Source organism: Bison bison, unplaced genomic scaffold (genome assembly GCF_000754665.1).
Source record: "Bison bison bison isolate TAMUID 2011002044 unplaced genomic scaffold, Bison_UMD1.0 scf7180017864193, whole genome shotgun sequence".
In the NCBI taxonomy this organism is placed as follows: domain Eukaryota; kingdom Metazoa; phylum Chordata; class Mammalia; order Artiodactyla; family Bovidae; genus Bison; species Bison bison.
The window spans coordinates 770,112-796,441 of NW_011494765.1; the positions used below are offsets into that span (position 1 = coordinate 770,112).

At 36.0% G+C, this 26,330-nt stretch overlaps 1 protein-coding gene across 6 annotated transcripts in view; it reads right to left on the reverse strand.

Moving 5' to 3' along the window:
• STRBP (spermatid perinuclear RNA binding protein) overlaps positions 1-26,330 on the reverse strand; it is a 150,764-nt gene that overhangs the window by 46,840 nt on the left and 77,594 nt on the right. For all 6 annotated transcript variants that reach the window (XR_825616.1, XM_010844028.1, XM_010844025.1 and 3 more), the window contains exons 3-10: positions 24,675-24,895; positions 19,833-19,998; positions 16,234-16,378; positions 8,544-8,635; positions 7,937-8,032; positions 6,607-6,718; positions 5,838-5,935; positions 5,530-5,641 (exon numbers count right to left, since the gene is read on the reverse strand). Coding sequence is in view for 5 of the 6 variants with exons in the window: in XM_010844028.1 (XP_010842330.1) it covers positions 5,530-5,641; positions 5,838-5,935; positions 6,607-6,718; positions 7,937-8,032; positions 8,544-8,635; positions 16,234-16,378; positions 19,833-19,998; positions 24,675-24,895 (1,042 nt within the window). In the remaining variant the exon portion in view is untranslated. The remainder of the gene's footprint in view (positions 1-5,529; positions 5,642-5,837; positions 5,936-6,606; positions 6,719-7,936; positions 8,033-8,543; positions 8,636-16,233; positions 16,379-19,832; positions 19,999-24,674; positions 24,896-26,330) is intronic.

The window sequence follows — 26,330 nt, forward strand, 5'->3', positions numbered from 1 at the left end:
TATAGTTTCTGGTCTTATGTTTAGATCTTTAATCCATTTTGAGTTTATTTTTGTGTATGGTATTAGAAAGTGTTCTAGTTTCATTCTTTTACAAGTGGTTATAAACTATATTTAAATTTAGATGAACAAATTCCTAGAAAAACACAATTTACCAAAACTCTCATAAGAAGATAGCTTGATACACATAAAGGAAATTAGATCCTTAAGTTAAAACCTTTCCACAAAGAAAATCTCACACCCAAATGGTTTCACTGATAAATTCTTCCAAACATTTAAGAAAGAAATAACATCAATATTACACAATCTCTTCCAAGAACAGAAAAAGAAGGACGGATACTTCTCAACTCATTTTAAGAGGCCCGTAAAACCTTAGAGCCAAAATTGAACAAAACACTGCAACAAAGGAAAACTGCCGATTAATTTAACACACAAAAATCTGTGTTTCTATGATCTGCTCACAAAAACCCCCACAAGGTTGTTCACAGCATCTTTATTTGTAATTGTCAAAAACTAGAGACAAACAAAATGTCCTACAATAGGTGCATGACTTAACCAAACTCTGGTTCATCTGTGGCACAGAATCCTACTTAACAGTAAAAAGGAATAAACTATTGACATGTGCCAACAACTTGGATGGGTCACAAAAGTATCAGGCTAAGTAGGGGGATGAGGATCTCAAAAAATCACATAATGATAACTTCATTGATATAAAATTCTTGAAGTAACAAAATTACAGAGATGGAGAAAAATCAGTAGTTTCCAAGGCTTGAGGGCTTCCCTTGTGGCTCAGCTTGTAAAGAATCCGCCTGCAATGTGGGAGACCTGGGTTCGATCCCTGGGTTGGGAAGATCCTCTTAAGAAGGGAAAGGCTACCCATTCCTACTTGCAAAGAGTCAGACACGACTGAGTGACTTTCACTCCAAGGCTCTAGGATGGCTGAAGGAAGAGGAGTGGTATTGCTCTAAACAGGCCGCATACACGAGTTCTCTGTGGTGATGAAATCATCTGTGTCTTGTCTGCCATGGGGTTTACACAAATCTATACATGTGATAAAGTGGCATAAAACCTATACCCACATTGTATAAATGTCAATTTCTTGGTTTCCATATTCTCCTATAGTTACACAAGATGTAACCACTGGGAGAAACCAGGTGAAGGTTCCATGGGACATCTCTGTACAATCTTAGCAATTTCTTATGAATCTGTAATTATAGATAATAAGGGGAACAACAAAAAGAAAACTGCTGCTTTATTGAGAACAGATAAGGAAGGCAAGGAAGACCAGGTACAGCAGACAGACAATAACAAAGGCAAGAGATGACAAGGGCAACTTAGGCCAGGATGGCACCAGTGAAGAAGTTAAAGAGCTGAATACCAGACACACTTTGAAAGTAAAACAGCCAGGTTTGCTGATGATGTGCATGTGGGTGAAAGAAAGAGAAGATTCAAGGGTGAAGGTTTTTGGCCTGAGCATGGAGATGGGTAGTTTCCAACGTCTGGGATGGCGATAACAATGGGAAGAACAGGTGAGAAGGAGATTAAGGACAGGACATCTGAAGTGTGAGGTGTCTGTGAGACATCCATGTGGAAACACTGAGAGGGATTCAGATAGGGAGGGCTGAGGTCAAGGGCTGGGAGTCTAGAGTGAAAACGTAAACTTGGGAATCTGCAGTGAATAGAAGGTATTTCAAGACAAGAAACATCTCTGAAAGAGTCTAAATGGGTGTAAATAAAGAAAAATGGTTTGAGGTCTGCACCCAGGACACTTTAATATTCGAAATCAGGAAGATAAGAAAAAACAAAGACAGCTGAGCAAAGTACAGTCGTATAAAGATCCATGACAAAGTAATGACCTGGAAGTCAAATGAAAAGTAGTACTTCATGTCAGAAAAAGTGTCTGACAATAGCAAATGTTGTTGAGGATATAAAACAACAGGAACTCTCATACACTTCTGGTAGGAATATAAATTGCTATGTGTACAACTTCCTAGATCTTATACTGGTCTACAGTAACTCCTGCATCTATACTCCAGAAGGCATATATAAGTAAGCTCCCAGCAACAATGTGGGTGGCTGCCAAAAAATAAAAAGAAGCCTAATGTCCTTCCAAAGTACAATGGCTAAGCTACAGCATATTCATAATGGACACTACATAAGTATAAAATGAACTATGACTATGTGCAGTAACATGAAAGTATTCCAAACAACACTGGACAGAAAGACGCCAGTCACGGAAGATTAAATTCAGTAGGATTTTATTTCTATAAAGTTCTAGGCAATAGCAAATTAAATTAAGAAAGCATACAAAAGTGGAAAAGCTTTAAAGAAAATCAAAAATATTATAAAAAATCAGTAGTTTAAGGAGCAGGGAAGTGATGTGTTAGGATAAGTAAATGTTTCTGAGAAGCTGACAATGTTCTGTTTCTTAACTAGGATGGTGATTATATGGAATTTTTAAATAATTACTTTTTTAATGACATGACTGAGAGACTGAACTGATCTTATACTTTTCTATATATAACTAATTATAGCAGAGAAAGTATTCACCTGTGTCCAGTGTTGCTGAAAAGGTCACAGGAGAGACTCAGAGAGATGAGGAAGAAAGTCTGGTTGGAATAAGCTTTAAAGAAACTGAGGAAAAGGAAAAAGAAACATACTCCTATAAAAGGGAGCAGCTTCTTCCTGTTGGAGAAAGTTGCAGAATCAAGGGGGAGTTTAGCTTTGTTTTTCAAATGAGAGACATTATAGCAGGTTTTTATGCTGATGAGAATGGTTCAGCAGAAAAGGAGGAATTCATGCTGATGAGAAAAGAAAGAATTGCTGGATGATGTTCATCTATAGGCAAAAGGGGATGTGATATAGTGAATGAGTAGAAAGGCTGGGCTTTTCCCAGTCAAGGGAAGGAAAGTTAAGTGCAAGGGGACTTCAAACAAACAAGGTCATCAGTTGAGAAGGAGAGCTGGGGAGAAAAGTATAAAGTGACAGAAGATGTTCAACAGTTGTCTAGGAAAATTGGAGAACTCTACAACTTACAAGAGAATTTCCAGCCAACACAAATAGTCTACTTAAGGTTAATGTCTGAAACTTAAAGGGAAAAGAGTTAAGATGTCCAAGTATTTTTTTCTTCATTGATGTCTGACATAGGGAAAGAGTTGGATTTCAACCAGAGTTGCTGGGAAGAGAGGATCAACAAAGAAGGTATATGCTACGGAGTGATCATAATGACAGACCACGTGACTATAAGCAGAGAAGTGACAGAAGTGAGAACATGAGGAAGGTGAAGCACTATCAGAAGTTAACAGAATCAATGATGAGTATCAAGAATTGGAGCAGAAGTACTAGACATTATGACAACTAGAGGCAGTTACAATGGGGGATTTTTGAGAATGAATTAGGGAGAGGGCACAAGTATACATACTGAAGACAAGATCTAGGATATGTCCTCAAAATGCACACCTGAGACGAAGTAGAAAATATTTGTGAGAGAGGATGTCAAGGAATTAAGAAGTCAGAATTCTAAAGAAAAAAATCATCTAAATGCATATAGAAATCACCAAGAATTCTAAGAATAAAGTTTAAAAGCCAGGTGCTAAAAACATGAAAGCATGAAGAATAATGCAGCTCCTGTCTGGAGGCAACAGCCTTGACTCCCTCATCTTACAGCCAAGCCATGCAGCTAGTAGTAACTGATAGGACTCAAATGGAAACACCAACTGTCTGGTTCTATTTTAAGCTAAAAATTGACAGACCAGTAGTTCCCAAACTCTTGAGAACTTTAACTTAAAAGTTAAAAGAAGTCTAAGTCACATAACAATAAACTTTTACTATCCAGTAAAAGACAAAACACAAAACCAGAAGAACTACTACGAATTCAGTGACTAAAATAAAAATTTTCATTATTAACTCTGCTGCTGCTGCTAAGTCACTTCAGTCTTGTCCGACTCTGTGCGACCCCATAGATGGCAGCCCACCAGGCACCCCCATCCCTGGGATTTTCCAGGCAAGAACACTGGAGTGGGTTGCCATTTCCTTCTCCAAGGCATGAAAGTGAAAAGTGAAAGTGAAGTCGCTCAGTCGTGTCCGACTCTTAGCGACCTCATGGACTGCAGCCTACCAGGCTCCTCCATCCATGGGATTTTTCTAGGCAAGAGTACTGGAGTGGGGTGCCATTGCCTTCTAGAATCTACAAATATATATGAAATTTCTATTCAGTCATTAAATCTAGAGACATGGTTATGTGAATCTCTTTCAAAAATGCTGCTGAGTGAGCACTCTCCAAGAAAATGGCCATCATTCCACAAACATTTATTGAGCATTGGTTTGTAATAGCTCTGTGGTGAGCTCTGGAGGATTCCTTACCCCTGAGGAATTTACAGAAGAAGGCAGTGATGCTCATACTTTTCAGTCTCAGGACCACTGTATCCTCTTAAAAAATTGAGCATCCAAAGAACTTTGTTTTGTGGGTAGTGTCAATCAATAGTTAGCATATTAGAAATTAAAACAAAAATTTTAATACAAAAAATTCATTAGCATCAGAGTGACGATGCCATCACAAGTCATACGCAGCTTCTAGAAAACTGTAAACACATGAAAGAGCAGAAATGGGTGAAAAAAAAAGTTTTAGTACTATTATGAAATAATTTTGATTTGGTAGACTCCTTGAAAAGTGTTTACATACACTGGAATTCTGTTCTTTTAATAAACAGATTGGGCCACTGCACTATTTTTGTCATTCAAAAAATTATTAGAATAGTATCATTCGTGGTAGATGGGATGCCACAGGTGAAAATAACCGGTGTTAAACATCCCACCTTCTAGTATAATAGGAGAGTGAGGGAGGAAAAGAGGGAGGGAGGTTTTTTGTGGCATAATGAGAATAAGAAGATTCATATTTGCGTATCTACTGTTTCCAAGCACTGAGATGGGCATATAATCTGACAATAGCTAATAAAGTGGGAGTAATACCCACAAGGCAAGAGATGAACTAAGTGCTCAAGGCCTAAAGCTAGTGAGCATGGGCACTGTGAGGGGAACCAGGTCATACTGACCCTAAAGCCTGTGCTCTTTCTGCTGAAACTCTGAGTTCACACAGACTAGAACAAATGGAAGACAGTTCTGAATTTTCCAATATATTTTTCTCCTATATTATGCATATGTTTTCTCTTTCTTGGTTACGTAACACTTCCAAGCATGACAAGATCATCAAACTGATGAGTGACCCTGACATCTCCCCCTAGCTTGTAACTTTTTTCTTCACTTCAGACCAAGGGTTCTCAGAGTGCCGTCCCTAAGTCTATGCCGTAATGGAATCTGATCAACAATAGCCAAATGAGTTTGTCACTAGAAAGAACAAATGAAAGCAAGTTGATGTCACTGATGGGACAGAAGAAAATGAAGAAAAGCAGTAAACGCTCTTATATATGACTTGGGTTAAAAACTTCAAATGCTCTCAGCTCTAACAAGATAAACATTTCACGACCATCTCCATCACTGCCCACACGCACCCCAATACAAAATATTTACACTCACCTTCTTTATCAGTAACTGACCAGGAATATTTCTGAAAAGGCTTACTAGATGGAAGGGGGTCCATCTCCAGCACTTTATAAATCTGACCAAAGGCTGATAGTCTGAGTGCATGCTAAAGAAAAAAAGATTATATTTATTAAAATTTTTCATTCATAAAGCCCTTAGAACATCTAGCTAAAAACACATTCATCAAATGCTATTATTATGATGACAAAAGTCCCCAACAGAAGGCAAGAAAAAAAGTTTTTAAATAAATTACATGATATCATTCTTTCTAAGAGACCACAGTCATAGGGCCCATCTCCTACCTGTGCACTGTGGGTAATATCTTCTTTTTGCTGGATGGTCATATAGCTCAGAGCATCTGTTGGATCTCGCTCACAAGGATCATGAAGACCAGGACCCCCTTTGGCAAAGGCAAAAAAAAAACAAACACAAGTACCATTCAGAACTGAACTTAGAATTCAGTAAACTAACACAAAATAGAGAGAAAGAAAAGAATGGAGAGGAAAAAGAAAAGAAAAGGAAAAAAAAAAAAACCTAAAAGAACAAGGTTAAAAGTCTGCTGAATTAAATGGAGTAAAATGGACACTTATTTTCAATATGTTAGCATTTAAATGTCCTTATTTTACTAGAAGTCATTTGTATATCTAAGGTCAAAATTGGGTCTTAACTCTGAGAATTTAGAAACAGCATGATGAATCACCCCAAATCTTTTAAGGGATTATATATGGAAAAAAGGACCAAATTTAATTTTTCCAAATTAAACACCAGACTGCAAACAGAATGAACATCATACATTTTAACTTCACATAACCATTTTCAAATTCAGAGTTCTGGGTAAAGCAACTTCATAGCAGACACAATATCTTATTAGTACCTTTTATGTTAGTATATATAAAACATAAATTACAATTATTGAAAGAGAGTTTTATGACACTTCTAGTTGCTAAAATTCAAAGCAAAACAACTCCTACACATCATTTTCCTGTGTAGAGGACAAACTTAGCACATAATAGAAAACTATATTTAAATGAAATTGTTGATTCTTCTGCCTCCAGAGTTTGAAACCCTTACCAGGAAGTAGAATTCCAGATGCCAAACACTCCATTACTCGTCTCAAGGCCTCCCCAGCGCCCAAAGGTCTATTACAAGTACCTATAGACTTTTCACATATAAGCTCTAGTGGCTAGAAGATATTAAATTACAAATTAGTACATGCACCAAGTGTTAAAAGGTTTCCAGTTAAATGTGAGCTGACATTTCTATCTACAATGGAGGCCAAAAGGTTAAAGTCCATTTAACATTTAGGGCCCAATTAACTTTTCCCACTTGATTATCAAGTTTTACCCCAGCCAGAGTGCTTAAATCAACTCTTTTTGAGAGTACATATTCAGAAGACTTTTTGCTACAAAAAGTTTATTTTCAGTTACCCTGAAAGGATTACTAAAGAAACTGCAGTCATCTAACTTAACAAAGATTTAACAAGCCTTCATGTAGGTTAGTAATGGCCAATAAATAATCAGTGTTCAAACCCAGCCCACCTATCTCCCACTTTACCTAGGATGGACTCAAACCATAATAAGACTTCATTCCAGACATCCTGCCCCAAGTAGTACAACTGGAATTTAAAAAGGACCAAATCTCCATATTTAATAAACTAAAAGGTTCATAATGCCAATATCGAAGTAATAATTGTTAAATTAATCTAAAATAACCCTTTATAACTTCACTTGTTTTATAATGTTCTTTACTGGATCAAGCATAATAATTTCCAAATTAATTAAGTTTGGCAACATACATTTTAAACTACGGTTAACTGTACTATTCACCTAACTTTAATTACTAATATGAACTTATTTTTAAATGTCTGTACTCAAAAGAGAAAGGAAAACAAGATATGGGAACCTTATACTGGTATACCAGGTAATTTTTATTTTAAATGGAAGCAGCACTGAAAGAGAAATGTGCCAGTCAAGCATGCTTTTCCAGGCAGTAGGTCAATAATAATCAACCATCAGTGGAGAGTAAAAGTGCAGGAAGACACTCACTTTTAACAGGTAAAGAACCTTTTGTCAGAAAAATTATCTCAGTCTCTATAATATGAATATGATGAAGTAAAAGAGACATTTTTCACATATAAGCTCTAGTGGCTAGAAGATATTATATTACTTATTAAATTTACATATTTTACAAATTAATGTAAATTTATAAATATAAATGTATGTATAATACAAATTAAATTCATAAAAAAGAAATCATATAAAAACCTCTATAATTTTTTCCCAGAACAAAAATAGATAAATGCACACCTTAGCTAATTCAGAATACAGTAACATATAATTTCTACAGGATTTCCTCTGACTATAGTTTCATAATTTGCTTTTAATCATATTTAAGTACTTACCCATCCTTTTAATGGTGCCCATGTGGGGACTCTGTTGCACAAATCACGGAGAATGCGGAGGACAATTACACATGACTTTAATCCATTTGCCCTTGCCTAAAACAAACAAAATGATTCCAATATCCCTGTTGAAATCCATTCTTCATTTTAAGGACACTGATCATGGACAGGTTATTTAAAATGAATACTAATTGGTCAATCTTCATAAGTTGTCAAGCAAACCAAAAACTCAAGTTATTAAAAGTAGTAAAATTATGGTTTAGGAAGGCAGAGTTTAAAGTAAAGGAAGTATATTATTAGAATTGGTTTTATAGCCTCATGGCAACTCCATTTTTAGCTTTTCTCACCCATGTTTGCATTTTATAAGCTGTCATTTGAAATTCAGAGTACTAAGTCCAAAAGGATTATATGACAATTAAACATCATTAACTATAGTAGAAGCTATAGTAGGCACTACACCTAAATTAAATCATTTACCCCTACAATAACACTAAGAGGTAGAGCGCACCCCATTTTATATATTACACAGAAACCATTAAGTGGCAGGTGTTCCAAATGAAACCTGCAAAAGGTTACAGTAACAATAAGAGAATAACAAAAAGCCAACCTGAAACCATTTGGCATGTCGAAGAGACGCCAAGGCGTTCAGGCATTTCTGCCTGTCCAGTAAGTCCGGAGGATCTTTCATCGCAACTTTTTCTAATGGGAAAATGGAATAAAGAGAGACAGATACAATTTGACCAAGGGATTCCTGTCAAATTACCAAACAATAAAAATAAAAAGAAGAGCAGCATATGAGTATAACTAATAAGACTCCCAGAAGATTTCAGGTTTTGGCTTTGTTGCTTTCTTTTTAGATTATGTGCACTATCATTACTTGGGTAAATCATCAATAGAGCCATTCTGCGCACAAGTCCAACAGGAGCACAAAGGCATTCGCTCAGTCAGTAAACAAATCAATGATCACTGCTACATACAGTCTGGGATCTTATTAAGCATGTATGTAACATCACAGGGCACAAAATAGGTACATAGCACTTTTCCTTTGACAAGGTACAAAGAGTAGAAATCTGAGACCAACAGCAATAACAACTTTTCTTTATAGAAGAAGGGATTTTAATCACTAATCAGTTCTTAAGGAAAATTAGGGCTTAGGTCATCAATTTGAGATATACTAACAATACACTGAGCATGGCAATTTTATTTTACAACAAAATTAACTCATCCAACAAGATAACCATTAATAGAAACTTTACCCCACTGAGGAAAACTCTTCCAGTGTGACCATGGAGCTCTCTGTTTCTTCTCTAAACCAAAATTATTAAAACTAAAATATGAAATATGGTGAAATACATTTCAAGTTTTGCATACCTTTTTTTTCCCAAAAAGCAGCAAAGAATACTATTGAAGTACAACTATCTGACTTGCCTTAACATTTCAGAGTTGGACTGGATGGCCAGGAGCAGCAAAATTAAGAACTCAAACATGTGATTAGTGACAAATATTCATATTTGAGAAGATGTCACAAGATACTAAATCCATGTTTAGATAGCCAAATTTATTTCCTCTTAGCCGCTAAAAAGTGGGTTTTTAAACTTTTGAAGAATCGCTGCATTAATTTAAATGCATATAACATACAAATGTTTCTTGGAGAAGTCTTTGTCTAATCCAATTAAGTCGTATTTACCTTCCTCTTTTAAGAACTCTCAGAGCCCACCAACACTTCCTGGTACAATCAGACAGTCACAATCTCAGCAGTATGTTTATGTGGGCTTTCTTTATTGGCTTCAACATGTCAAGGCTGAAGTGCTACACACTTATTTTCTGACCAGGTGAGCCCTACAGCAGATACTTGCATTGTTTCACATTAATATCTGCCAACAAATTCACAATACAGGGTCTCATTTCATTACCCCTTTTTCCTCATAAAATGGAAAGCCTCAAAAAGAAATGATAATGTGCTTTTATTTATAAACATAAGCAAACACACTATAGGTATTTACTTCATAGGCGACCTAGTTCCTGTCTTTGCGTAATTCTTTTGAATGACACAAAACACAGAAGTAATTCATTTTCGTGTTTACATGTCAAAATGTTTAACTGTGGTCAATACAAGCATCTGTGTAAAGCTCACATACAAAGCAGAACTACTATAAATGAACAGTTAGAATCTCTTAGAAGTTAGACATGACAAAGGTTGACTGACTGCTAAATAATGTAATCTCAAGAAAAGGAATAGACCATGCTTATTTTTTAGGACTTTTAGAGTAAAGCAAACTATGTTTCATTCTGTCATTGGATCAAGTAGGAGTATCAGGAAAGGCTAGAGGGCAGGAGAGCGGCAGGGGGCAAGATCAGTGGAAGAGGGGAGGGGTCAGAGGAAGTCTGGGTAGGAAGAGACAAGGCCAAAGAGCTCCGTTTCAACTTTCTGATGCTGCTGTCCGGTGAACAGCTTGTAATTAACATCTGCTCATCACCACACAGACAGTTTTACAGGGGAACAATGGCAAAAGTGTTTAGATAAATTCTCTTATTCCCAAAGTCAAATTATATTCATTAATTCTTATTTTAAAAAACTAGTGACATCAGCTTGCTACAGACAGTCAACATTTGGAGGCAGAAGATTCTACTAAAAAGAGATGAAAGGAACAGGCAATGAACAGAAGACTTGACTGAATTCCCTTTAACATCATCATCAGCATGACCAGGTTTCTTCATGCTCTGATAGTCAAAAAGTCAAAAGATCCAAAATGTTTCAATATTCATGAGGTGAGAACAGCAGAGTGGATGTAATAATTCATCTCATTTTACCTTCTTCAAAGCTTATTTTAAAACTATATAAATTTATGCGGCACTGTAGTGCTACTTGTAAGCCTTGCTTGCCTATTTCTTTTACATAATTAATAACACAGTTTTATATATTTTCATTCATTAAAAAATGTGGCAATCACAGAATTGCTGCTGGAAAAACACTGCACTTCTCAAAGTAGAACCTCGAATTTAACATTTCTGTATAAACTTTAACATAGGTGTTTCAGTTTTGTAGAGAAACAAAGCTTTTCTAGTAAAAAAGGTATCTTGGTGTCTTTAAATCAGAAACAATGGAACTATGAACCATTTCATTTTTTTCCTATAGTGACCAGTATAACAGATTAAAAAAAAAAAAAAAAAACATAGGGGATAGTAACAAAAATGCCAAAAGCAAAGAAAAACAGCTTTTAAAAAATTCACTGCTCAATAACCTGGCATCAGAGCACGAAGGTACATAAAACATTCTAAACAATGGAAGCACTGAAAGGAAGTCTATTATGCCTAACTTTTATTTGGTTGGGGGTTAGATCTGTGACCAGAAACACACCGTCCTGCAGGAAATGTTGGTCAGTTTCTCTCCATCCCTTACATGCAAGCTAACTCTGCCTGTTCACAAAAACACTAGCCTGCAGATGGGGCAGGGAAAAGCCAGAACATGATTGTGTTAAACAGAATTTACGTGTCTGGAACCTGAGTTCTTCAAAGATAAAACAATCAAGCTGGGTTATCATGAAGACCTCCCTGACATTTCAAAGTTGGAATGAAGCTGAGCTACTGAGTGCATACTGACAGAATCTCCAAGGTAGCCTGAAGAGATCCGAGCAGTCCTTCTCTCAATTCCTTGAGGCTGTGTGAAGAGCAGACATTATGCTTCAAGTCACTATCCATGAGAAACCTCAGGCTACAATAATATGAACAGGTAAATGTAGCATGAAGGTAAAACAGAGCACTGTTATCCTAGTTTATGACAGAAACATCATTAGATATGACTTTTCTGCAATGCCTCAGTAGGCAGTGGGCCACTGGAAAGATAGTGGCTACAGGTTTACACCGGACAAGGCAAGTCAAGCAGCTGGGGAAGGCAGGAGAATAAAACTGCAGCATTGTTAGAAATCCTCGTTGTGACCTTTGGACTAGTCTTCCACCTAACAGGACTCACACTAGTGAACTTCTGACAAACCGCACTGGAAGTTCACACTGGCAACTAAGGGGCGCTTGGGCAACTTTTTTGTGACACCCTGAGAATCTCCCCTAATATTGAGCACTGCAGTTTATCTCAGTCTAAGTTATCACAAGTGCCTTTGAAGTTTCCCTATCCACTTGGTTTCAAAGTATGGTAAATACAGTAAGCAGATGGATTTATCACCCTCAGCAAATATACTTCTGGTTTAAAATCACAAGCACCAAAAGCAGCTTGGACCATGGGACGCTCAGAAAAACTAAATCAGCTAAGATCTCCTACGATCATCCTATATAGTAACTGGACTTGAGAGTCAGAAGAGATGGGTGAAACCTTTCTTCATTATAAAACAGGACAACTATCTACCTCATAGCTGCTGCTGCTGCTAAGTCGCTTCAGTAGTGTCCGACTCTGTACGACCCCATAGACGGCAGCCGGTCAGGCTCCCCTGTCCCTGGGATTTTCCAGGCATGAACACTGGAGTGGGTTGTCATTTCCTTCCCCAATGCATGAAAGTGAAAAGTGAAAGTGAAGTCACTCAGTTGTGTCCGACTGTTTGCGACCCCATGGACTGTAGCCTACCAGGCTCCTCTGTCCATGGGATTTCCCAGGCAAAAGTACTGGAATGGGGTGCCATTGCCTTCTTCACCTCATAGCTATTGAGAGTTAAATCATATATGAGAAAGTGCTTATAACACAGTAAGTTATAAAATACCTTAGCAAAGCAAAATCTTTAATATATATATATTACTTGAATTCTGAGATGTCCATTGTTAATGCTTCTTACACACCAAACAGTTCTATTTGATCAGATAATATGCTAGCTACAAAAATTAATTTAACAGGTTTTAATTGCCTTCTAAGTATTAGGTACCACTTAAGGTGCTACGGATAAAGGACATGGGTAGGGAAAAAGACATCTGTCTCAATGAACCATAAACTTTACATTAATAGTAAGTCAGCTCATTACTAGCACTGCAGCAAATACAGTATACTGATTTCAGTACTACACATCAATGGGTATTTAACAGTTTAACTCTGTTTATGTTTACTACTTCAAACCTATTATTACACATTATTCTCACTGTAAATTCAAGGCACTTTGAGTAGATGAGTTTGTGCTGTGACTTTTTGTTTACTAAACTAACTACCACTGTTTACTAATCAATCACTTTGTGCTGGGTATTATACAGGTCATATTATTACATAAATTCTCTCAAACAACTTCTAAAGTATTCATTACCCACATTTTGAAGTGAAGACATATGTCCAAGGCACACAGTAACAGTTAATGGAGTTAAGGGTCAAACACTTGGCTGCCACCAAGGTCTGTGTTCTTTTTGCTATGCCTTCTTTAGCAGGAAGCATGTAGTAATGCATGTATGTGTGCATGTTAGGTCACTTCAGTGTGTCTGATTCTTCGGGACTCCAAGGACTGTAGCCTGCCAAAGTCCTCTGTCCACGGGATTCTCTAGGCAAGAATACTGGAGTAGGTTGCCATGCCCTCCTCCAGAGGATGTTCCCGACCCAGGGATCTAACTCACGTCTCTTATGTGTCTCCTGCATTGGCAGGAGGTTCTTTACCATTAGCGCCACCTGAGAAGCCCCATATAGTTATAGGGAATGGTTATTCTACAGGGCCTTCAAGTAAAGGGTTAGAATATAGAAAGAAGGCTGACAGCACAGGAGGACTCTTACCTGTGAAACAGTAAATAATACCAAAAAATTCACTATAGTCTGGCCACTGAAAATCCAAACAGCAATAGGAAATGAGTAATTAGCTAGAGCCACTTCTGCAGAAACACACTGAGAAGAAAAGTGTGGTGCTCTCACCAGATTCAGTCCTCCAGTTCTGCCTGCTCTCAGACATTTTTCCTTTTTGATTTTACCCAAATATGTCCCAAGGAAAGGGAAACACATGAGGTATATACTGTGAACAGCCGGTTTGTTCTGTGGGAGAAGAGAAGTTGATATTCTGCAGGAAAATCTCTCCCCAAAAAGTATTTACAACGCGAATTTTTTTAAACTTTGAGAAAGAAAATGAGTGCATATTTTTTTAAAGAGATTTCTCTCAAACTTAGAAATTCCTGGAACCCAAATGAATCTGTACTTTGACCCCATGCAGCTGAAAAGAACTGCATCAAGGCAAGAGGAGTTATCTGGTGGGATGAAAGAAATCCTATAGAACTGTACAGCTCAGGTCTTAAACGCTTACACTGGATCCTCAGTTACCCAATAACACACAAAACTGCTAGCACAGATCTAAAAACTTCGACAAAGTCTAAATTAGACAAAACGAGCAAATTATGAGAGATAACAGGTGAGTGGGCAGGGCTGTGAGGTTAAGGAAAACAGCAAAGCAAATCTTGCTGCCATTCAAAAGGAGAGGAAGTAAAAAATTAGATTCAAGCTGATTCTTTCATCTTATCTGATCCCACGCAATTATGTCAACATCAGCTGATGAGATTGAGCTTATAAAGAGGTCTTGCAATCCTTTAATAACCTGAACACCTTGAACAGACTATGACTCCCCTACTCCACTGCAAATTCCATTCTGCAATAACTAGTCTTCTAGTAAGGGTATAACATACTAAGATCTGTTTTCAGGTCCTCTGAACCTAGTAATAAAGGCAACAGACTAAGCTTAGAGTTATCACTGAAACCATAAAATCCCATGTAAGTGCACAAAACCATGGAGGGAAAGAAGCCTATTGTTCTCAATGCTTTCAAAGTAATGGGAGAGATGAGTCCAGCTGCAAGCAAACATTATTTAGTCTTTGGCAACTTCAAATCTAGACAAATTTAGCCTCTGGCAACTTCAGTCATCTTCTCATCTCTCTATACTCAAATAATTTTTAATAATATCTATAACTATACTTAGAAATGGTTAGTTTTACACTAGAGGGTCAAATAGAACACAGCTTACCAGAATTAACAGAATTATCTTGATACTTCAGAAATCATTTTATAGTTCTACAGTTAATGGTGAACTGTAATGCTGTTAAAGAAATTAAGCCATTTAAGATTGGTTCTTCAGAGGTGTTAGAGATACTATATACAGCCCAAAAGAAAAAGTACAGGGATAAACCCAATTACAGAGTGGATGTACTTTAATTTTAAACTATGATTCATAAATGCACCTAGTTTCTATCTGTTGGGTATGGTATAGCTGGTTTTAGTACCCAAAGGACTTCTTTAAAAAGGAAGTCTATCACTTTTACTTTAAGAAATCCTATGAGTCATGCCTTCAAAACTTGAAATTCTAACATCTCTGATAAAATGTGTCTTTTTCTTCCTTTATCGTCAACTTGAAATAAATTAAGAAACTGACCAATACTTCTTGCTGCACTGGTATTTCAGGTAGGGGAGTAAACAATGGAACTTGCTGAATATCTAGTGATGAAAAACAGCAACAGGGAGTCCTTGATGGCCCAGTTAGGCCACACTGCCTCTAAACTGTCATAACAGAGAGGCCAGTTGGTCAAAGGTCTGACACAGGAGAAATAGCACACGGCAAGTTTCTAGAGACAGGACTAAGAGGCAGAAACAAGCTGATGTGAAAGGATAAAAATATTTAAAAAGAAATCCAGCTCCAACAGTACTTCTTAAAATGGAATAGATTTCTCACTCCACTTTTATTTGACGGCATTGCTATGCAGAAATTCTTTTTAACTTCAGAAGAAAGTCAGATTAAAATTCCCACATATATAAAATCCTAAATGTTAAAAGGATCACACACCTCCTAGAAAAAAATTTTTACTAAAGATTATTTAAAAAAAAAATAAAAAGCCCCCTAATTTATCTCTCTTACATTACAAAACACTTAGGCAATTAAAGCATAATTCTTAAAAAGTTACGGAGTTACTACATGTAAAATTGAAAACAGTACTGTTTTGAACCACATTTAACCCTAAAATCAGACCTAATAACCAAGCTACCCAGAACAGGTTAGCTGATACCAATAGCAATGCAAAACTAGACAAAGTAAAACAGAACACCGAAACAGTATAAAAATTAAAGTGGATTTAAAACCAACATAAGCACAGGTTTTTCTGAATTAACATATTTTAGGTTGAATATAAACATTTTGAATATAAACATTTTTGCAAAATACAGAGATCGTATAGGAATAAATCTGCTTAAAATACTCTGGCAAAAAACAAAAGACAGATTATTTCTTAAATCCACTGAACATAATTAGTGCAGCATTTAAGAGAGGTCTTATGTGAACAAAACAAATATATATTTATATATACACATCTATGTCTCTCTATATATACATATACATATATATACACATGTGTACCTCCGTCCTTCTTCTCCAATTCGTCTCTAATTAGAGGGGAAGTAAGTATCACCTTCAAAGTTAGCGTGGGTTCTTTTGTATTCCGAATTATAATAGATGCCTCATCTACACATTGTTCCACTTGATATTTCTCTTCTGTGAGTTTCTGAAAGTCACCAAGATTTCAAATACAGCCAATTAATTAAAATTTCAAAAAATGAATGATTCCCCCCTTAGTCTTGGTTTTCAAAAGTTATTAACGATTAGTTTTTACTGTTCTGAAAGACTAATCTTTAGTTCTTTAGGGTGGAAGTAACATTTCTCTCTCCCAACTTACCGGCGAATCCTCTTTCTCCATCCCTCAAAAAGCAACCACAAGGTCAATCATCTATTCAATTATTAAACAACATTTAAAATCATTCTTTCTAATATTTGAAAGTGAAAGTTACCAAAAGCATCATTATACAACAAAAGGTAAATTATTGTTCTTGAAATTATTACAAAGGACTTATATAGAATAGTAAGTTGCTGGGAATGCTCTCTAAACCAATATCTTTTTTGATAGGACAACCTAAACAGGAACTCCTACTTGCTAATAAAGATTTATAAGATTATCTAATCTTTTATGTAAGATTATGTAGATTTTTAAAGAAAATCAAGTAAGAATAAATGAAAATGGATCTCTGCACAATCACTCATCAGTAGAAAGGTTAATATAAACAAGTAACTAACTTCCCGTCTCTAACAAGAGGTGTCAGAAATCACTCCAGTGAGACCTTCTCTGGGACAAGTCATCTGACATCCACACGGAAATGTTCACTGCTTCTTTTAACAATTATACAAAAAATTATCACCAACTAGGATTGCTTTTAAGTATACATTTAATGTATTGCTATACATTAAATATATATAGTTTAGTTACACAGGGCCTTTCTTGGTGGTAAAATTTAATATATATTACCTATTAAATAGTTGAACAGAAACACTACTGGGTCTCTCTACTCATCAACTGTGCATTAAGGGAACTCAAAGTCATTTATATAAGAACAGCATTTTACCATTAAACATCCAAAAAAAGACAGAAAACTGAAAATTCATTACCCTAATTTTGAACAGAGGAAACCAAGAAAGGGAAAGGCCACATAGTGGCTGGAAAAGCCAGAACTAGAGTACAGAGAAAAAAGCAGGAAACTGCTCACATTCACTCTGCATAAGAGCAGTAAAGATGTCTCAGAGAAAAAGCACAGTCAATTTTTCAACTGTACATGCAGATCACTCTTTAAGACACATCCAGAGTAATGAAATATGATATGAGTATTGGGCTAGACTAATTCTAAATGACTCTGGTTTTGGTCATCCTTCTTCCTCTGCTCAAGGGAAGTTCTAAAATCACCATAGAAAAGAGTACATAGAGAAAAGGTCTGATACAATCCCAATTAATTAAAGTACCCTGATAACTCAAAGTTTTGCTATGATAAGTGTTCAGAGAAAAAGTTTTTAATTCACAAGGAAATAAGTTCGTATTGTATCAGAGATTGGTTTTCCAAACGAACACCAAGAAAAAAGGGGTAGGCAGGGAATAAATGCAAAAATCCCATTTTAAATGATTTTCTAAACATTTTTGTATTAATAATAAGATGTCCATGCTTGTGTGTACATATAAAGGCATAGCAAATATGTGTACATATATAAATTAATATAAAGTGAGTATACAATTACATCCCCATTTATTTGGGTACCTCTACCCAAACAGCTACAGTCATGGATCCCAACCATCACACAAAGCCGCTGGTTTCATTGCTGGATAACTCTACTGGCTATGTTAAAATCAGATATGTTTCTTAAAATGTCCACCACTGGTCTTAAGAGTTCAGGCCACTTTTGCTCTTCAAAGATCTGAAGATACTTGTATCTTTTTTCAGCTTCTCTAGTGTAAAAAGCCCTAGTCTCTTCAAATTTGAAACAGTTTACACAGTCTGCATTCTCTCCCAGGCCCTTCCCTCAAACACTTGCTAGCCTGACAAAAAGTTTAAAACTGTAGTGCCCAGAAATAGAAAATACAGAGTTCACACAGTTGTGAACTACACTGAGAAAGCTCTATTAGTACAACTGAAGCTCCAATTTCCTGCATCTTCGATACTGAGAAATACAACAGATCTTCAATTTCTTACAGCTGATTTTCAACCCTTTTCCCATCCTGACACACTGAAAATATGACCACTCATATAAAACAGAACTCACTAAAGAGAACAGAAAAGGGGGTGAGATGGTTGGAAAAGCCTCCATATGTCCAACTCTTTGCTGATTACTCTAGTACAAATTTAAGAATAACAATGTTCACTATAATAAAAGCAGAAATAAATGTAAAAATAATGGAAAAAAGATGGATTTTACAACATTAACATTCTAATAACAAAAAGTATAGTCAGAAACCCGTTACTGAACTTTCTTTACTGTACTCCATGTTGCTTACCACTCTCCCTTCTCAAATGATCACACAATGATTTAGTCTTTAATCTTTTATATCTTTCTTTAAAAGAAATGAATTTAACCCTTGAAAGAACAGAAACTTTCCTTCAATCAGAACTGAAAATGGAAAAATCAAATATATTTGCTCACTTAGAAAGTAAGTGTTAAGATCTAAAAACGATTTTTTTTTAAAAGTGCTCCAGAAATTAATATAGGAGAATGTGTCAACAAGTAACACAAATTTGAGTTTCAGGAACGGCAGATTAAAGTCAGGAAGATGGTTCTGAAAATCAGTTGGTGAATATGAAAGAAAATGATCCAGTAACAAAGCTAATAAAGACAAATTTAGAATTCATTTTACTTTGGGGGGAAAAAGGTCTCCACAGAAGAAATACAAATAAAGGAAACCAACTACAAAAAAAGAGAGCATTCAACAACTCACAGTTCAGCCTTATGTACTGATATCTATTTATGCAACATGGATTGAAGGACTAACTGATATAAAATCATCAAAAAGATGTAATCTAATTATACCAAAGGTAACATATCTGAAAATGAAAGGTGATCACAGTTTTCAACTGACCCTTGGAGCAGGCTGGTAGAGCAGGTCCTAAAGTGACCACAGCCCTGGACCAACCAGTTGCCTTCAGCCCTGGGGAGCCTTCAGCCTCCAGCAGCATCCTCCAGGAAACATGACAACAGTAAAATTCTCTAAATGCATCCCAATATGAAAAAGGCTCGAAAACAAGGAATTAATAGTGAGTTTCTATTAACAGAATGAATGAATGAAATGAAATTAACAGAGTCATCAATTCAAAAAATTAGCATCTATCAAAGTTTCCAGTTGTCCAGGCTCTTTTTGTTCTTTTCCACCCTATATCAAACCTTCTAGAGAGTTTTATAACATTGAGAGGCCTACTCTGGAAAACATGAAGACTCTCAGCAACATACGTCTGAAAAATTTAAGACTGTACTTTGAATACTAATCACCAGAAGTTTGCCTTAGATGTGATGGATGATGCACAGACCCAGAGTAGCCGTCTGTACCTACCTTTTACGTTATCAATTTCTTTTTATTAAATTAATGAAGATCACTACCTATTTTTACCTTTTCACAAATTCTCCTAGAGGTACAATTAAACTGTACTCACCTGAATCTGAATAGGAAGATTATCTTTGACTGTATTTAACAGGGTCTCTGTGGGTTTGTCTTTGCACATTAAAACCAGCTCCAAGTCCATATCATCTTTAATCAGCAAGCCTTTTGCAACCAGGCCAATCCTCATTACACCACACAATGTCCGACCACCTTGATCCCTAAAAATAAAAGTCTGAATGATTACTTTCACAGCCTACTTCTGAAACTATAACTTAATCATCACTTGGTTTTCTGGATATCCATATGAATTGATAAGGGAGAACATAAATCCAGATATCCAAAATTCCACAAAAGTAAGTCTCAGATTTAAGGCTCATAAACTACCTTACACAAAGAACCAGTAGGGAGACTGTTTCAAATGATAGATCTCTCAATTCTTTATTAAATCTATACTGCTTAGGAAAATCCAAAAATACTGTATCCCCTTAAATATCTTTTCAATTATTCAAACTTCCTCCTTTTACCTTTTAATTAGCAAGTAAAGAATTGTGACAAACATGAACACCGTGGTATACTAAGAAAGAGCATCAGAATGGAAATGAAAAGACCTGACCTCTGCTCCTAGCAGTGCCTTCTGGCTCAGTATCTGTAACTGTAAAATGGCTATTGGCTGGGTAAGCCTTAGCTCTCTCCTTGTAGCTGTAGCATTCTAGGAATCCATAAAAGTTTATGGGGAAAGCAGAATAATGTGATCAAAGTGAAGAGCTGAGGAACCCAAAGATGATCTGCCAACACACACATTCCAAATCCAGTGGTAACCAGAAGAACGCACATTCAAAGAATATCAAGTCATGAATGGTGCATAAGAATAACATTAATATCTATCCTTGATTTTAATACCTAAAGCTTATTAGTTCATTCCCCTCAATTACAAATGAAAATGTAACTCAACTTAATGGTCATTCAACAAATAAGCAAGTGTTTGAATATGGAGAACATACTCCAAATTCTCCTGCTTCAGAGGCTCACACTGCAGATTAAGTACAAAAGCTGTTTAAAACCTGCTTAAAAAGGAAGACAAATGTGACATCTGAGAACAAACTGCATGCCACAAATCTCATTTAGACCTAACAAAGAGCCTGCATTTGAAAGACAAGGAATGAGAATCTCAAAACTGGTGATTAATTGTTCAAGTTCACAGAGAGTAAAATGGTTCTGCAGTCCATGGGGTAGCACAGAGTTGGACATGACTGAACAAGTGAACAACAGATTCAAACTCAAGATGATATGACCACAACACTCAAGCTCTTTACGTTATGACTGCATCATAATTTCAGAAAAGAGAAAGATCAAAATTAGAGACTTCAAGCAAGGCAAAGTTCAAGAGTGACTTCAGCAGAGTCATGATTTGGTTAAAGAGAAAAAAAGGTCATTCTAGCTGAGGGCAGAGTCAGTAGAGTTGAGCCCAAGTTAGCAGAGTTGGAGAATGAACTGGAGAAAAGAGAAACAGAATAGTGGCAATGGAAACAAGACAGGAAATCATAAATAACTCAGCCACAGCTCAGTGCCTGGCACACCTGAGAGAGTCAATAAACATTAAAGCAATGAAAAATTATAAGGGTGGTACAAGTATAAAAAGAAATAAAAATCATTTTGAAGCAAGTAAACCAAATATAGGGCATTATTTGATATTAAGAATAGAGTCTGTCATCTTTGATTATTTTTTCCTCTGTATTCCTATTCTTTCATCTTTCTCCGAAACCTAGTAACAGTTTATAAATTCTCCCCTCATAATCACTCTTAAACCCGTCTTCAAACTAGCTTCTTTTCAGGCTCTTACTACGTCTCACCTAACTCCTAGCATCTCATCTACTGTATAGAGTATGTTACAACCAGAGCAGTCTTCCAAAGGCACAAGGACGGAACTCTGCCTGCGTCTTTCCTGGTGTCCCACTGAACACTTAAGACATGGGCTTATTGGGAAGCAATTTAGGAATGAGCATGACTTCCTGTTTCGAATCCTGGATCTGCCACTTACTATATGACACTGGACAAATTACAAATTACTTGACTTTGAGTCTATTTCTTCATTTGTTAAAAAAAAAACAACAGAGTAATACCTTCCTCAGAGCAGTACTGAGAATATCACTTATTAATAATTAGCATAAGTAATGAACTTAGCCCAGAGCCTGGCATATATTAATAGCTCAATAAAAAATAGCTATTATTCTTTAAACAGTCCCGATACTTTTTCCTGATACTTTTTCACACCTAGATCCTTGCTGATATTTATTTTTTCTTCTACTTTCACTGTCTGACAAACCCTACTCACTCTCTGGAGAGCCAACTGCAAATGCTACCTCCTTTGTGAGGATTTTTCTGATCCCCAGACCCCACACCTAGTCTTTCCCTGCTCTGTACTTTCACGTTTTGGTCATGGATAATCAAAGTGAAGATGTGAAGAAAAGTAGATCTGAGTCTGACAGACTTGAATGTGAATCCTGACTCCACCACACACTCAGTGACCTTAAGCAAGGTAAATTTGTTATCAATTCTGAGTCACTCTTTCTTCATAACCAAATATGAAGCACTGGAAATTTAAGTAAAATGGGGGTGGAGGACAGGCAACAGTAATAGAGACTAGCAGATTTGTTGTAAAATAATGTGAAAAGTAATCTGATACAGTAATTGGCACTCAATAAACAGTAGATGTTATTAACTAGCCCTTATTAGCTTGCTTATTACATTCTATACCATAACTATGATATACTTGGTCTTACCATGTAGAAGACAGCAAGACTGAGCAGAGAAACTAAGTCTTAATTCAGTTCTAAATTTTAGTAATGAATTTGAATATGAGGTATTATAAAGCAAGTGACCCCAACAGGGAATTAATTTAAATTAAGCTAAATACTTAATATTTCTAAAATACATATAGTGGGAACTTGTGAGTCAGTTTGTAAAGAGGTAAAACACGAGCACACAGGTAAAAGCTGTCTAACAGTGCCTGGCAATAGAAGGTCCTTAATAAATACAAGCAAGCCCTCCCTGTCTCTGGGCCCTCTGCAGTGCTTAGCACACATCAGGAGCATAATTTGTGTCTATGACCACAACAGCTCTGTCTGGAAGCCATGCCTGCCTCTGTTTTATATAAAATAGGGACACAATCATTCTACACCTTAAGCTCTACTACACAGGAAGAATCACACCCAAGGGCTCAATCCAGGAATGTTTCACAAACTGGAAACACTTTACAGAGTTCACACAACACTATTTAAAAATTCAAACAAAGCACACAGTACATCATGTTTTAAACACCTTGACAACTCAGCAACCTGATCCAGTTCAGCAAGTGTCTACTGGAGCACTTTCCAAGAGTCTGTTCAGCCTTGACAGCATAGAGATGTATTTAAAAGGACTGACTTCACTGAAAAATACTTAGAAATGGTAAAAACAGCAAATCATAGAAGTTTTACCACAATAAATGGTATAAACACATTCCGACATGCAACTTAAACACGGAATGCAGGAATTCCCTAGTGATCCAGTTGTTAAGACTCGGCACTTTCACTGCCTTGGCCCAGATTCAATTCCTGATTTGTGAACTAAGATTACACAACCCCTGCAGTGTGGCCAATCAATCAGTTAATCTTTTTTTTTTTTTTCTTTAATAGAAAATTATTTAATTAGTATACATGTATTCCGAAAAATCTATAAGTAAGGAATTTATGACTATTTAACTTGTGCGGGGACTAAGATACAAAGAGCTTCATTATTGGATGATACTACTAATTACCAATGAACTGTATATTTTGACAGTATCTTTTTTAAACTTATCATATGCAAGAAAAAGTGAATTATATTGCCAAGAAACTTCAAGCTGACAAATCTATAGCTAATGTATATATTACCTGTAATAAGTTAACGACGTCAAGAAAATATAATCTTCAGCTAAAAACGGATACTGATTTTCTTTCATCTGAAGATGGAAAGGTTACACTATCTTTCAGTTAAAGAAATCAATTTATCAATACTTTCCCACTATTCTTTATCTACTTATCATACTGATATAGAATTGAAAGGCTGAGAAAAAAATTCTGTAACTTCTATCCTCAATTTACCAGTTGTAGTCAAAGTAATGTTCTTAATCCTACGAATACAATGCAGTCAAATGAGCTTCCTCTTTCAAAGTAAACTATATTCTTACTCCAATCATAGTGACATTGCTCAAAACAGTAACTCTAAGTTTAGCAAGGCATAAATAGTTTCCTAGTTATCACTCAGCTTTATCTCACTCATAACTCACTTTTGCTGCAGCACTGGAAGCACTGCTGTAATAGCTGAAGGGTCTGGTTCCCATTAGGCCATTCATTCAATACCCAATGAGCATGTACTACATGTAAGACACTACACTGGATCCTGGGAGTCGTCGAGGAAGATTCAGTCAAAAATACCTTTGGAGGACATTCTCCTGCACTCTTTCTTCTACATCAGAATTTTTAAACACCTGAAAAAATGACATTTTACGACTTCCCCAGAGACCAAAAAAAAAAAAAAACTAGTGTTTACTTCTGAATTTAGGAAACTAAACCAACACATGAAAAAGATGACATATCACAATCTCTGAAACAGAGGGGTTTTTTTAAGGGCTTATATCCCTTTTTAAAGGGATCCTGAACATCTCTATCCTGTTTCTCTGATCTAATCATTATTCCTCTTCTACTGTCCCTTCAAATTTAACTCAGAAAAATTCCACAATTACTTCCTTGTTTACAGTCATATAAACGAGAAAACCCAAAGAACACCACATACCAAGTGTAACCCAGTGGGATGGGACCCTGGACTTTCTGGGCACTACAAGTAAAGTGTCACACAAAGGTCAGGTCACACTTACTTGGAATAGGTGTCTACGGCCTCTTCCTTCTTTACTTCGGTCTCACCCTCTGCTTTTGTGCCTTTACTTGTTTCATCCAGCCAATCTGAGACATGTTTAAGAGCACACTCAACAGTAGATACCATATTCTGAACAGCTTCAAGTTCCTCCGGAGATGGATAAATTGTCGAATGTTTCACCATAACATGGCGATCATCATTGGCAAAAGATCTGATAGATCTCTGTCAGAAGATGAAAGAAAACTATTACTTTGATAAAAGAAATGGTACCTGAAAAGGATGACTTACAAATATATTTTAATCAAGTCACAGCTAATAACTGTTGTGATTAGCTATGTCAAACTGTTGTGAAACAGTTAACATTGAAACAACAAAAAAACTGCTCAAGAAAGGAAGTAAAAACCCACACCAGAAAACCTTAAATCTTTCATTCATGTTTTGGAAAAGTTCACACACATCACATTCAGTATTATGTATATTCCACCTTTTAGCTGAATAGATGTGTTTTCAATATCACATCAAAAAAGGTCATCCATATCACACATCATTGGCAAGAAACAGACACTTCCTATTTTCGGCAGAGTATATAGAAATGCATACAGGTGACTCATGATACCCAGTCACTCCTATCCAAACTGCTGAATACTTCTGCACTTTGAAAAATTGAGATTTTGTAATATAATAATATAAAATACAAAGTTATATGTGAACAAGACAGTAAAACTATGGGCCACATCAGAATCTTACTTACTTTTTGGCATTCAAACCTTTGGTGTGATGCTTTAATTTTTAAAATAGATTAGTAGGAGATATTCCAGCTTCCAAAATGGGGAAAATAAATATTGTAAAAGAATTAATTTCCCAAACTAATTTACAAATATGTACACATTCTCAATCAAAATTCCCTCAAGATAGATTCATTTTAGTATTTCACAAAAATAATTTTAAAGCTCATGGGGGTGAGGGGAGGGATCAATGACAGCATTAAGAACTATTCTACAAAGGTGGATGGGTGGTACCATTATGCTAAAATAAAATATCAAAAATTTAAAAAGCAATAATTAAAATGACATGCTGGCCCAGAAATCAGTGGAGCAGATTAGCACCTAGAAATAGAATGAATTTCATGAAATTTTAATAGAGTAGATCCTTCACACTCATGAGTCACACATCCAAAAACCTTTGAATATCTCCAAATTTACAAATACCATTAAGACACTTGTACCACTACACAGCAAAATGAACAAGCTACATTTAAAATGAATAAACTAGGAAAAGAATTTTCACCAACTATGACAAGTGATATATATGAAGTATTTAAGCAGTAAGAATATCTAGACTGCAACAGATAAATAAGCTGAAGAGGCAAATAATTCATTTCATATGAGAAGAAATACAAGTTATAGTGTCATTCATCACAGCTCACCATAAAACTAAATGACAGAGAAAATCCATCCCAAGTTAACATTTTTCCCCACCATTCACAATTAAAATATTAGTAGAGTTCCTTCTTTAGAGACCAAGTCAACTAAGTTGCTAGAACAAACCCAGAACAAATTTTTTTTTAAATAAAATCTTTCTTAAAGAAATACCTTCAGACTTGCTAAACAACATATTTCAAAAACACAGATGATTAATATTTTGTGCTTTTCCCCAC